The following is a 14,649-nucleotide window of genomic DNA, read 5'->3' as shown; positions in this document are numbered from 1 at the left end:
CTGCTGTATATTTCAGTAAGAAAAAGTAATTTATATAACCACAGTATAATTATTAAGTTTGCAAATTTAACCTGGGTACATTGTTACCTAACATCCAGTCTACTTTCAGAATTTGCAAAATGTCCCAATAATGTTCATTGTAGTAGGCTTCTTCCCCCTTATCTAATTTAGGATAATATATTGCATTTAGTCATGTCTCTTTAGTTTCTTTTAATCTGGACCACTTCCTCATTTTTTCTTTGTCTTTCACGATGCTGACATTTTTGAAGAGTATAGGTGAGCTGTTCCTCAATGTGGATTTGTCTAGTGTTTCTTCATAATTAGATCCAGGTCATGGATTTTTTACAGGAATAGTACAGAAGTAATATTGTGTACTCACTGAATCACATTAGGAGGTACTTGATGTCAGTTTGTCCCATTATTGGTGATGTTAACTTTGATCACCTAGTTAGGAAAGCATCTGCCTGCCCTGGCTAGTGTGGCTAAGTGGATTGAGCACCAGCCTGTGAGCCAGGGGGTCATAGGTTCGATTCCTGGTCAGGGCGCATGCCTGGGTTGTGGGCCATGTCCCCAGTTGGGGGTGTGTGAGAGATAACTATACATTAATGTTTCTCTCCCTCATTTAAAAAAAATAAAATAAAATAAAAAGCACTTGCTAGCCCTGACCACTGTGGCTGTTGGTTGAGCATTGTCCCGCAGAGCAAAGAGTCACTGTTTTGATTCCAGGTCAGGGCACATGCCTGGGTTGTGGGTTTGGTCCCTGGTTGGGGTGTGTTTGAGAGGCAACTGATTGATGTTTCTCTCCCTCTCTTTCTCCTTCCCTTCCCATCTTTCTAAAAATAAATAAATATTTAAAATATTGTTTTAAAGCATCTATCAGGATTTTTCACCATAAAGTTATCATTTCCCACCATAAATTTATCATTTCCCTTTGTAATTGTTAAGTAATCTGTGAGAAGATATTTTGAGGCTATAGAGATATCTTGTTCTTCATCAAATTTTACATAATACTTTTGGCATCCATTTATAGGTTGTTTTCTTTTCCTGAATGAATTGCAAAATGTTTGCCAAATACATTGCAAATAACAAAATTAACATAGAAATGACAGAATTGCTAAATGCAGAAATTTGAGAGAAATATATGTGTTAAAAGTAGATTAAACACAAGTGAAGTGAGAGTTGGAAAAACATCCAGAATAAAGCAAGGAGAGACAACAAGATGGAAAATACAAAGGGAAGAAAAGAGAGGTAAAAGATAAAATGAAGATGTCTAAGCGACACAAATGAAGAAGAGAAAGAAGGGGACGAACGCAATATTTAAAATGCTAATGATTTAGAGTTCTTCAGAACTTATAAAAGATATTAAGATTTAATTAAATGAAACTCAAGCAGGATAAATAAATATAAAATCTAGACATATCAGAGTAAAAATGCAAAAAATGAAATTAAAGAGAAAATATCAAAAGTACCCATTTAAAAGAAAAAGACAGCCATGATGCATCGATAAGATGTTAACTGACTTGTCAAGAGAGCTACAACTCTAGTTGGAAACCAATGGCAAGATACCTTCAGTGTGCCAAAGGAAAACTAATTGCCAACCAAGACTTCTCTGCATAACAAAAATATCCTTCCAAAATGAAAGCGGAATAGACATTTAAAGACAAACTTAAACAAAGAGTTTGTGTCCAAGCTACACTTTAAAGAAAACTTTCAGGTTGTTTTTTGGGTTGAAGGAAAATTATCTCAGAAGAGAATACACAGACGCAGGAAGGAATGAAAAAGCAAAGAACATGGGTTAATTTAAATGACTATATATAGCACAAATATTAGCTTGTGGGGTTTAAAATATATTCATAATTTAAATGAATCACGTACTGGGTTCAATGGTGGCCCTCTAAAAATATGTCCATGTTCTGAACCCCAGAATCTGTAAATGTGACCTTATTTGAGAAAAGAGTCTTTGCAGGCAAAAAACAGAGGCTCTATAGATATAAGTTAAAGATCTTGAGATAAGGAGATCATGCTGGATTATCCAAGTAGTCTCTAAATCTAATGAAAATGTCTTGACAATAGACACGTGCAGAAGAAGAGGAGGCAATGTGATCATGGAGTCAGAGATTGGAATGATGTGACCACAAGCCAAGGAATGCCTGGAACCACCAGAAGGTGGAAAAGGCAAGGGTAAAAAGGAAAGACAGATCATCCCCTAGAGCCTTTGGAGTGAGCATAGACTTCCTAACACCTTGATTTTGAACTTCTAGTTGCCAAATCTGTGAGAGAATAAATTTCTGTTTTTTTCTTTTTTTCACGAATGCTTTCACCTTTACTTCTCTTAATATACTTGAGATACAGACATTTCATTCATACAAAGTTAAGTGATTTGTACATGTTTCATGAAAGCCAGAAGAACAATCAAGGCTAAAATAGCATCTGACCCATCAACTAACATCACTGAGAGAATTAATAGGATTTTCACCATCACCTTGAAGATCCATTACTTTATTGTATAATGAATGACTCTACAGAAAAGACAAAAAGGACATGGAGCATAAAATGAGGAGGTCTAAACTACATTTAATTAAATGTACAAGAAGAGAAAGAAGGGAGACAGAGGCAATATTTAAGGTGATAGGTGTAATTCACATCTACATTAAAAAAATGAAGTCATGAGGAGAAAGTCTGTTTTTTTCTGGGATTTTGATTGTCACTCTCAATAGTCAGCTTTCTCTGATTTCTTTCGGTAGCTTCTGGATTGGAGCATCAGTTTTATCTGTCTTTAACCTGAGTGTTCAGAGGGGACAATTTTGAAGTTTCAAAGCTTCACACAATATCTTTACTCCACTAAACCCCCAAGGAATTCTGGCCCAAGTCCAGAGTGGTTAGGTTCTGGTTTCTGCTGAAGGTAGATGATAGGTCTGCACAACTGAAAGAAGTGATGGTACACACCCACAATCATAGACACTTCAGGTTACACAGTAGTCGTTCAAAGCCTCAGACAGAAACTTCAGTAGTTCCTATGTAATTCAGCCCCAGATTCATTAGTAGGCTGGTTTTTAGTAGGCAGATTCATTAGTGGTAGGCTGGTTTTTGTTGGAGAAGCTTTGAGAGATAATTGCAGCCATCACTGGTTATGTGCAACACCATAGTATCAGGATCTGTAGTTTACTTTGGGGGTAACTCAAGCCCTCATACAGATGATTCACCCCACCACCCCCAGGGTATTTTTTGCTAAACACAGGTGTGTCAGCCTCTGGTTGAGGATCAAAGCAGAAGACAGTGCCTTGTTGTCTTCTGTAAGGTTTCTGTGAGGTGACACTTTTCCAAAGACAACCTCAGCAGGAAGCACTTTAGGTGTCTTAAAGTCATATACAGCAACTTGACACCCTTATCCAGGAGCTCATTTGCCTGAGGTTCAAGAATGCCAGAGACTTGTATGCCAACAATGAACTATCAGAAAGAGAAACTAAGAAAGAAATTCCATTTACCATAGCAACACCAACACCAACAAAAATAAAGTACCTAGAAATAAATTAAACCAGGGAGGCAAAATATCTGTATTCAGAAAAGTATAGAACACTGAAGAAAGAAATTGAGGAAGATACCAATAAATAGAAGCATATGCCATGTTCATGGATTGGAAGATTTAACATTATTAAAATGTTCATACTACCCAAAGCAATCTATAGATTCTACATAATTCCTATTAAAATACCAATGGTATTTTTCAGAGATCTAGAACAAATACTACAAAAATTTATATGGAACCCCCCCCAAAATATTAAAACCCCAAACAGCCTCATCAAGAGCAAAGTTGGAGGGATCACAATACCTGGTATGAAACTATGCTACAAGGCCACTGTAATCAAAATGGTCTGGGACTGGCATAAGAACAGACATGCAGATCAATGGGACAGAATAGAGAGCACAGAAATAAACCCATGTCTCTATGGTCAATTAATATTTGACAAAAGGAGTACAAGCATACAATGGAGTAAAGATAATCTCTTCAATAAATGGTGTTGAGAGAACTGGACTGGTACATGCAAAAAAAAAAAAAAAAAAGAAAGAAACTAGACCACCAACTCATACCATACAGCAGAATAAACTCAAAATGGGAAAAGACTTTATAAATATAGTCATGATACCATAAAAAACCTAGCAGAAAACATAGACTATAAAAATTTCAGATATCTACATAGCAATATTTTTGCTGATATATCTCCTAGGGCAAGGTAAATACAGGGGAAAAATTAACAAATGGGACTACATCAAATTAAAAAGCTTCTGCATGGCTAGAGAAACCTCATCAAAAGGAAAAGGGAACTGACTATATAGGAGAACATATTTGCCAATGATACATTGGACGAGAGTTTAATCTCCAAAATATATAAAGAATTCATATGACTCAACACCAGGAAGACAAACAATCCAATTAAAAAATAGGCAAAGGACCTGAATACATACTTCTCCAAGGAGGACATACAGATGGCCCCTACACATATGAAAAAATGCTCAACATTACTAGCCATCAGAGAAATACAAATTAAAACCACAGTGAGATACCACTTCACACCTGCCAAAATGGCTATCATTAATAAATTAACAAACGACAAGTACTGGTGAAGACGTGGAGAAAAGGGGACACTAGTGCACCGTTGGTGGGAATGCAGACTGGTGCAGCCACTGTGGAAAATGATATGGAATTTCCTCAAGAAATGAAAAACAGAACTATCTTTTGACCCAGAGATTCCACTGCTGGGAATATACCCTAGGAACCCTGAAACACCAGTTCAAAAGGACTTATGCACCCCAATGTTCATAGCAGCACTATTTATGATAGCCAAGACTTGGAAACAGCCTAAGTGCCCATCAGTAGATGAGTGGATCAAAAAACTGTGGTACAATCTAACAATAGCCAGCGGGGAGTGGGGAGGGGACAGTGAGGAGAGGGGATTACAGGAACTACTATTAGGACGCATGGACAAAATCAAGGGGGAGGGTGGAGGTGGGGGAGGGAAGTGGGTTCAGCTGGGGTGGGGTGGAGGGATGGGGAGAAAAGGCATACAACTGTAATTGAATAACAATAAAAATTTTAAAAAACCCTGTGGTACATTTACACACTAGCATACTATGCAGCAGAAAGAAAGAAGGAATTCCTATCGTGTGTGACAGCATGGATGGAACTGGAGACTATCATGTTAAGGGAAATAAGCCAGTTGGTGAAAGACAAATACCATATCATCTCATTAACAAGAAGACTCTAATGGACAAAATAAACTAACCATCAATATACTACCAGAGGCATAGAATCACAGAATACACTGACAGCTATTAATGGGGAGGAAGGGGGAAGGACTGTTTGAAAGGAGGTGAAAGGCCCCTGGCTGGTGTGGCTCAGTGGATTGAGCACTGGCCTTCGAACCAAAATGTCATTGGTTTGACATTGGTTTGATTCCTGGCTGAGGAATCAAATGCCTGAGTTGGGGTCATGTCCCCAGTTGGGGGGCTTGCAAGAGGCAACCGGTTGATGTTTCTCTCACACATATATGTTTCTTTCCCTCTCTTTCTCCCTCCTTTCCCCTTTCTCTAAAAATAAATATATAAAATTTTAAAAATAAAAATAAGAGGGCTTTTTCCTGTACCTTCCACCCTCTTCCATTTCCATTAAAATAAGGCCTTTAAGCCAATATTTCATGTGCGCACAGTTAAGTTGGTAATGGCAACAGCTCCCACAAAAATGAGGAGCAACCCTACTGAAACCTGGGGTCAAACCCTTAGATCTCCAGTCTAACACTTCCACCTGAGCTATTTCAGTCAGGGCCACTGCTGTATTCTTGTCAATTACTTTTAAATAGTCTTTTTTAGCTTCTTAGTTTCCCTTTCAGATGTCATATCTCAGAAAAATTAAGATTATTTTTGTCTTGTTTCCTGAAAAAGTATCAACTTTCCTATTTAAAAAAATAAGTGTATCAACCTATCAAACTGGGGAAACCCACTCAAAGTTTCCTGAGTTTGATAGGAAGAATGAAAAAACAGAGTGATAAAGGACACTGCATGTGGTTCTTCAGGGTACCGACTGGCTGGTTGCAGAGCTGTGGAGGTTCAGAGCTTCCTGCTGGAGTGGATGCCCCTTAGAATCCAAAACAACGCCATTTGGGATCATGTCTATTTCTGTGCTCAAACATATTTTATTCTTTTAAGTGTTTCCATCCCTTCCCTTTCTGTTCTGTTAAGGTGTAAGTTACATCCGGTAAAGCACCCAGGTTGTAAGTATATGGCTTGGTGAACTTTACAAGTTTATTCCTGTGTAACCACCACCAGATCCCAGCTGATACCCTCCAAAATGAACCATTGTTTCAAACTTGTTCACTAGATGGAATGTCACTTGTTTTAACTTCACATACGAATGAAGTTAATTTACACTGAATCAACTAGAATCTGCACTGTGATGTCTGGTTTCTTTCACTTGATTATCTCTGAGGTAATATCTATGTTTTTATGTGTAAAAGCAGTTTATTACTGTTCACCAACTTCCATTTAATGGATATACCACAATGGATTTATTCATTCCATGTTGATGGGCATTTGGATAGTTTTCAATTTGGGGTTATTATAAAAACACTGAGCTGCTCTGGCTGGTGTGGCTCAGTGGATTGAATGCCACCAGCTTGTGAACCAAAGGGTCACCGGTTAGATTCCCAGTCAGGATACATGCCTGGGTTGCAGTCCAGGTCCCCAGTTGGCGACACACAAAAGTCAACCACACATTGATGTTTCTCTCCCTCTCTCCCTCCCTTCCTTCTCCTCTCTCTAAAATAAATAAATGAAATCTTAAAAAAAAAAAAACCCACTGAGCTTTCTTGTACATGGCTTTAGGTGAAAATAAACACTCACTTATCAGATACATAGATAGATAGAGGATAGATAGATAGATAGATAGATAGATAGATAGATGGAATTGCTGAGTCACATTTAACAGTATTAGATGCTGCTAAACAGTTTTCAAAAATAAATGTACCAGTTTATACCACTAACAACAATGTATGGGGCTGCTGATGGCTTCACAGCCTAGTCAATACTGGGTATTGTCAATCATTTTAATTTAGGTATTTGAGTAGGATGTAGTGTAATTGCTTTAGGATTTTAAATTGTATTTTTTGATGACTAATGACATTTTCTGCCTTTTCATATGCTTTTTTTTCCATTAAAATTTAGGTTGTTGCCAGGTTTTTTAAAATATAGATTTATACTTCATTAAATATTGTGAATAGAGTCCTTTGTCAAATATATGTGTTACAAATATCTCCTCCCAGTTTGTGGCATGCTTTCAGTGCTCTTAATTTTGTATTTTGAAGTTTTAAATTTTAATAAGTCCAATTCACCAATCTTTTTTTTTAATTTTTATTGTTATTCAATTACAGTTGTCTGCATTTTCTCCCCATCCCTCCACCCCACCCCACAATTCACCAATCTTAATGGTCACTGATTTTGTTCTATTTCACAAAAAGTTGCCTACACTAATGTTGTGAAGCTATTTTCCTGTTTTCTTCTAGAAATTTTACTTCTAATCAAGTTTAATTTCATCTTGAATTTATATATGGAGTAAGGATTGAATTTATTTCTTCCTATATGATTTCAATTGATCCCAAATTATTTGTTGAACAGTCAATCCTGTCCCCACTGAATTGCAATGTCTCCTAGTCATAAAACAGGGAACTGTAAAAAAAAGATTGTCAGATTGGTTGATTTCAGGGGAGGAGGAGAGATCAGTTCACTGATGAGTTGTGTCAGAACAATATACCTACCTGAGATAGTGTGTCTGAAGACCTCACACAGTGGAGAGAGAATATAATTTTGATAGTCTTCTTGAAGGGCCAGATGTGTTGGAGTCTCATGGCCACCAAAAATGAGGCAGAAGTTCTCATAAGCATCAGCTGGAGAAATATTTTTGAGGACTATTTTCTGGAGATTACAGGTAGCAGAGCCTATTTTTTCCACAAAGAATCCTCATTGACAAGGTACTAAGGAAACTCTGACCGATGTCCAGAAATATTAGATTTTTGTTTGAGCTAAACATGGAACAAAGATCCACCCAGAAAGGAAGCAATTTTTGGGACCTCTTACCCTGAGCAACTGATTCTGATGTAGTGTCACTCTCCAGGAATATCCCCTTTTCTACTTGCAGTGAAATTTTCTGCAAGTTTTGACAATGTTTGAGGCAGAACAAATGCATGATGTTCATTTCATTTTTCAACTGCGGGGACATTTCCTTGACCTAGGCCATTGCATCTTTCACAAGCTGCTCCTTCTGAGATTTGTAAAGACAGTGAAAAACCACATTCATGTCCATCACTGAGCAGAAATGTTTATGCTCATTGAACTGTGCTTTGTTTGCATTTTAGTAAGTCCCTTTTGATCTCTATTGACATTTGGCAGTCTCAACCTCTTGGCTCTTTTTTTTCATTTGAGAGGCTGAAGAAGAAATACCCAACTTTTGTCTTTCTTCCTTGGATAGCAGTTTCTGCACATCACCAATGTCCCACCGGAGGCTGCCTCTGTTTTTCTGCTCCTCAGTCTCCAGAACAGAGAACATAATGACAAGAAAGTGCTGGACTCTGAGGTGGATAAAGAAATAGCAACCCTCACAGTTTTTGCCATTCTGGAGAATATTCTTGTCCAGGAAAGGAGGGAGATCAGACTCCTTTGACCCAAGTCTCCTGAGGTCTTCTCCATCAAACACAGATATCTGTGTCGTTATGCCCTCAGCAGCCAGGAGACACAGGGCCTTCATTAGATGTTGGAGGTACTGATTGAGACAGCTGCCAGGTGCCTGTGTGAAGTGGCTGCAGAGGAAACACAGGGAGAGCAATGTGGTAGTTTGGCAAGTCAGGGCAGGATCCTTCCCACTTCTCCATGTGCAGCTTTAGACAGGTGCAGGTGATCCAGCACATGGAGGGAGTCAGGCCCATATAGAACAAGGATGCATTGCTCCTCATCAAGTTGAAAGCTCAGAGTGCTTGATCCTCATCTTTAAAGTATTTCAAGAAATATGACTTCCTGTCCATCTCTAAGAACCCCTTCATTTCTATGAAGAGGAGCTGTTTAACCAAGAGTCAAGGATCACTGAGCCATGGTCACATGGTGATCAGTAAAATGGTGTGGGGTATCAATTGGCTCTTCAGAAAAGTATGCAAGAGGACAGGCACCAGTTTCTGCTTCTTCTGTTCACCACATATATCATGGATAAGTGCTCCCAAGGGAACTCTCAGCCCATTGAAACCATCAATAATGAACAGGATTTTCTGTACTTGGTCTAGGATCTCTGGAACACCATCCCGAAATTCAGGCTAGTTCTTGGAGAACCACTCTACAAAAGTGCATGACCCATTGTGGCTGAGTTCTTTGCAGCTGAGATAGAAGGTGGAATTAAATGTCTTTATGAGATTGTCCTGTAGCTGGTCCAGCACCAACTTCTTGGCCAGGGTGATTTTCCCAGTGCCTGCAGGACTGTACGATACCACTGCATGTGGAAATTGCCCTGCAGACATTTTAGGATTACAGAGTGGGATCAGCATCTCATATCCCTGGGTGACAGTACAGATATTTTCTCTGACAGTACAGGACAAAAATTTCTTGCAAATTTCTAGTGTTTTAACCCACCAAATTTGTGGTATTTTGTGACAGCAGCCGTAATTCAGGAATTAACTAATATTTCATAATTAACCAACATGCTTCTAAATAACACTTGCATCAGTGAAGAACTGCTAAGGAAAATTAGAAGATATATTAACTGAATGAAAATGAAAACGAAATATACCACAACTTATGGAATGCAGCCAAAACAGTGCTTATAAGGTGATTTTTATAGCTTGAAATGCTTATAAAAATAGAAAAGAATAAAGTTCTAAATCAATAACTTAGCTTCTACTTCAAGAAGCTAGGGAAAAAAATAAAGTCAAACCCAAAGAAGAAAACAATGAATATCAGAACAGAAATCAGTGAAATAGAAAACAGAAAAAAAGAGACAGAAAATCAGTGAAGCCAAAGTTGTTTGGGAACATCAACAAATTTGACATGTCTTTATCTAGAATGACCACACTAATTTTGATCCAACCATGAGACAGAAACAACATAGTAATTTGAACAAGAATTTAATATAAAGAATTTTAAACCACAACAGGGGATTGAACTAGAGAGATGAGGATTGACTAGTCAGAAGTAAAGAGAATGCTAACGAATACCAGAAGAGCCAATGTAAAGAGCATCCACAAATCCCCGATTCTCCTTGGGAGCTGAAATAGAGCACCAAATAACATATGGATCTGGTAGAAAACCTCCTTCAGGGCTGAGATCCAGACCTTGCTGGAGGGAATGGAGTCATGAGAAGTTTGCTGCGGCTGCACATCAGAACTCAGAGGAACTGGAAAGTTCCCTCTGGAAGTTGGCAGTAAACCACTCACAGACGGGTGCCAAGCCAGTGGCAGTTCGCTGTGAACCCCATGCGCTAGTGGCCACTGGGAATTGCTGGAACTGGATATTGCAGAAGCCATGTGCTGTTAGAATTGTGTTCTCCAGGAAACTGTATATGCTGCTGGTGCCAGGCTCTAAGTTGCTGGAGCCTGGTCTGCGCAGTCCACACCTGCTGCAGGAACCTGCCCAAGTGAGCACACTAGAACCAGGAAGAGGAATCTTTCTCTTCTCCAGTGATCCTTCAGTGCCCTCTGCTGACAAAACTTAACACAGTGCCAGCTGGCAAAGAAGAAATATTTACAGGGTCCCTCTTCATTATTGCAGAGCAGACAGTGAAGTTTTTATTTTGAGCTGAGAAGCAACAAATTAATAACGGATGTGTTAATCAAGAAAAAAAGAGGAAAGGCAATAGTTAGCAAAATCAGGAATGAATGCACAGTTGCTAAAGAGCCTACAACTAAAAGGATTACAAAATTATATTATGAACAACTTTTTGCAATTTAGATGGAAAAGAAAAATTCCTAGAAAGATGCAAATTACCAAAATTGAATCAAGAAGAAATAGAAGATTAATATTGACCTATAAAAAGATGAAGATTATGGCCTGACTGGTGTGGCTCAGTCAGTTGGGTGTTGTTCCTGGTTTGATTCCTGCAGCCTTTTGATATATGGCACAACGCTCCAACCAACTGAGCCACACCAGCCATGGCTAACTCCCATTCTTGATAAGAGCTCTCAGCAAACTAGGAATAGAAGGAAATTGCTTTAGACTAATAAAGGACAAAAAAGGCTGTAGCTAACCTCCTACTTAGTGGTAAAAGACTGAATGCTTTTCCCTTGAGACTGAGAACAAATAAAGGGTGTCTGTTTCACTGCTCCTGTTGAACATTGAAGAGAGGGTTTTAATCATTGCAATAACATTGCAATGATTAATCATACAGATTGGAAATAAAGTAGTGCTGTCTTTATTTGCAATTGACATCATCCTGTATTTAGAGAATCATAAGAAATCTACAAAAATTGAAAAAAAAAACCCTTAGAACCAAAAGCAAGTAAATCAATATTTCGAAAATCAATTGTTTTTCCATATGCTATCAATGAACAATCTAAAAATGAAGTCATCATCTTGCACACTGATGGGTCTCTCCCTTGCTTTCTCTCTCCCTTCCTCTCTCTCTAATAAAAAGTAAATAAATAACATCTTTTAAAAAAAGAAAAGAAAAACATTGATAAAGTTGACTACCTTAAAAGTAAGAATTTCTGGGACTTCTGGCCAAGATGGAGGCATAGCTAGATATACTGTGCCTCCTCGCACAACCAAAAGAACGACAACGACAAATTTAAAAACAAAAAATAACCAAAACTCCCAGAAAATCTAACTGTATGGAACTTCAACAACCAAGGAGTTAAAGAAGAAACATTCATCCAGACCAGTAGGAGGGGTGGAGATGGGCAGCCAGGGCAGAGAGGATGCATGGCAAGGTAGCTGCTAGAGGCCCAGGGCAGGCGAGGTAGTGGCTGGCACACTGGGCAGTCCCACATTTGTGTGCGGATAAACTGGGAGGAAAAACTGGGGAGTGAGACAGACCGCACAACCCAGGCTTCCAGCACAGGGAAATAAAGCCTCAAACCTCTGACTGAAAAAACCTGTGGTGGTTGCCACAGTGAAAGAAACTACCAGCCTCACAGGAGAGTTCATTGGAGAGAACCACAGGGTCCTAGAACGTAAACAAACCTACTTACCCACTTACCCTTCAGCACCAGAAGGGCCCAATTTGCTTGTGGGTAGCAGCAGAAGTGACTGAAAGCCAGCTGAGAGCCGAGCAAGTGACACTGTTCCCTCTCAGACCCCTCTCTTATTGACAGCATCATGACATAGCTAAGTGGGTTGCTCTGCCCTGGTGAATACCTAAGGCTCCGCACCTTACAGGTAACAGGCATGCTGAGACAAAGAAATATGCCCCAAAATAAAGAACAGATCAAAACTCCAGAAAAAATACAACTAAGTGATAGCCAGCCTATCAGATGCAGATTTCAAAACACTGGTAATCAGGATGCTCACAGAAATGGCTGAGTATGGTAGCAAAATAGAGGAAAAAGTGAAGGCTATGCAAAGTGAAATAAAGGAAAATGTACAGGGAACCAACAGTGATGGGAAGGAAACCTTGACTCAAATCAATGAGTGGGAGCAGAAGGAAGAAATAAACATTCAACCAGAACAGAATGCAGAAACAAAAATTCAAAAAAATGAGCAGAGGCTTAGGAACCTCTGGGACATTTTTAAATGTTTCAACATCTGAATCATATGGGTGCCAGAAGAAGAGGAAGAGCAAGAAATGGAAAACTTATTTGAAAAGATAATGAAGGAAAATTCCCCTAACCTGGCAAAGGAAGTAGACTTCCAGGAAGTCCAGAAAGCTCAGAGATTCCCAAAGAAGTTGGACCCAAGGAAGCACACACCAAGGCACATCATAGTTACATTACCCAAGATTAAAGAGAAGGAGAGAATCTTAAAAGCAGCAAGAGAAGAAAGGAGACAGTTACCTACAAAGGAGTTCCCATAAGACTGTAGGCTGATTTCTCAAAAGAAACCTTACAGGCAAGAAGGGGCTGGAAAGAAGTATTTGAAGTCATGAAAGGCAAGGACCTACATCCAAGATTGCTCTATCCAGCAAAGCTATCATTTAGAATGGAAGGGCAGATAAAGTACTTCTCAGATAAGGTCAAGTTAAAGGAGTTCATCATCACCAAGCCCTTATTCTATGAAATGTTAAAGGGACTTACCTAAGAAAAAGAAGATAAAAAAAAATGAACAGTAAGAATGACAGCAAACTCACACTTATTAACAACCACATCTAAAACAAAAACAAAAGCAAATTAAGCAAACAACTAGAAAAGGAAGAGACCCACAGAAATGGAGCTCACATGGAGGGTTATCAACAAGGGAGTGGGATGGGGAGAGGGTGGGAAAGGTACAGAGAATAAGTAGCATAAATGATAGGTGGAAAATAGACAGGGGGAGGGTAAGAATAGTGTAGGAAATGTAGAAGCCAAAGAACTTATAAGTATGACCCATGGACATGAACTATAGGGGGGTAATGTGGGAGGGAGGGGGTGGGCAGGATGGAGTGGAGTGAGGGGGGGGAAATGGGACAACTGTAATAGCATAATCAATAAATATATTTTTTAAGAAAAGAAAAAATACATTAAAACATTTTTTTTTAAAGAATTTCTGTTCAGTAAGTGATTAAATAGGCAAGCTACTGAGTGAAAAAGACATTTGTAACACATGTAACCATCAAAGGGCTCAAATTCAGAAAATGTACAGAACTCCTACAAATCAATAAGAAAAAAAGACAAACAAACTATTAGACAAATGAGCAAAAGATTGAAATGCTTTCTACAAAGAGGAAATTCAAAGGTCCCACCAAATGTGTCAAAGTCACATTGTAAAGAGACCATGTGGAATAGGAGGTATTGTTTGAAGCTGTCTTTGGAAAATTCGATCTTCCACACCCTGATTGCTCTTCTTTTCCTTGGCTTGGTCGTTTTCTTCAGCTTCTACAAAAGGATGCATTAACTTCCTTCCTCCCTTCCTTTTTTCCTTCCTTTTTTCCTTCCTTCTATCCTTCCTTCCTTCCATTCTCCCTTCCTTCCTTCTTTCCCTTTTTTTCAATGAACACTGAGTGTTCAGCAAGCTTCAGAATAAGTGAATCTTTGAAAAGAAGGGTTTGATTCTTGATAAACGCAGCCAAAATCTAAGTACTCAGAACTAGTGACCAGATAGTCGATTGAGGACGTAGGTACTGGATCTTTTCTTGGGCTAGACAGGGTGCTCTGAAACAGTTCTGTAACTCCGGCCTCTTCTTGAGCAGATAAAGAATCCTGTGAACAGGCTTCTCAAGTCAGTGAAGCACAAACTACAGACAGTGACGACATAGTGATACCGGCATCTCAGAAATGTCCTAAGGCAGTAAGTACACTGGGGTGATTATTAAGCATGTGACAAGACTGTAAATAATAACTGAGTGCTTAATGGCACTCAGGTGAAGGTGAAATCCAAATTTAATGAACCTGTGGGAAATTCAAATTAATTTAGTTAAATATACATTGAGAGTGAATAGAACTCTGTCGATGCAGTCAGATGAAAGGATCATTTTCTTGATGTGGTATAAGTGAG

At 38.8% G+C, this 14,649-nt stretch overlaps 1 protein-coding gene across 1 annotated transcript in view; it reads left to right on the top strand.

The window, feature by feature from the left end:
• The window catches only part of RPGRIP1 (RPGR interacting protein 1), a 76,627-nt gene that overhangs the window by 48,720 nt on the left and 13,258 nt on the right, over positions 1–14,649 (top strand). The window contains exon 12 of the mRNA XM_045202138.2: positions 14,342–14,442. Within this exon, the coding sequence (XP_045058073.1) occupies positions 14,342–14,442 (101 nt within the window). The remainder of the gene's footprint in view (positions 1–14,341; positions 14,443–14,649) is intronic.

This window comes from Desmodus rotundus, chromosome 7 (genome assembly GCF_022682495.2).
Source record: "Desmodus rotundus isolate HL8 chromosome 7, HLdesRot8A.1, whole genome shotgun sequence".
Taxonomy (NCBI): Eukaryota; Metazoa; Chordata; class Mammalia; order Chiroptera; family Phyllostomidae; genus Desmodus; species Desmodus rotundus.
The sequence above is the reverse complement of the archived record's forward strand: the minus strand, read 5'-3'. Positions and strand labels throughout refer to the sequence as shown.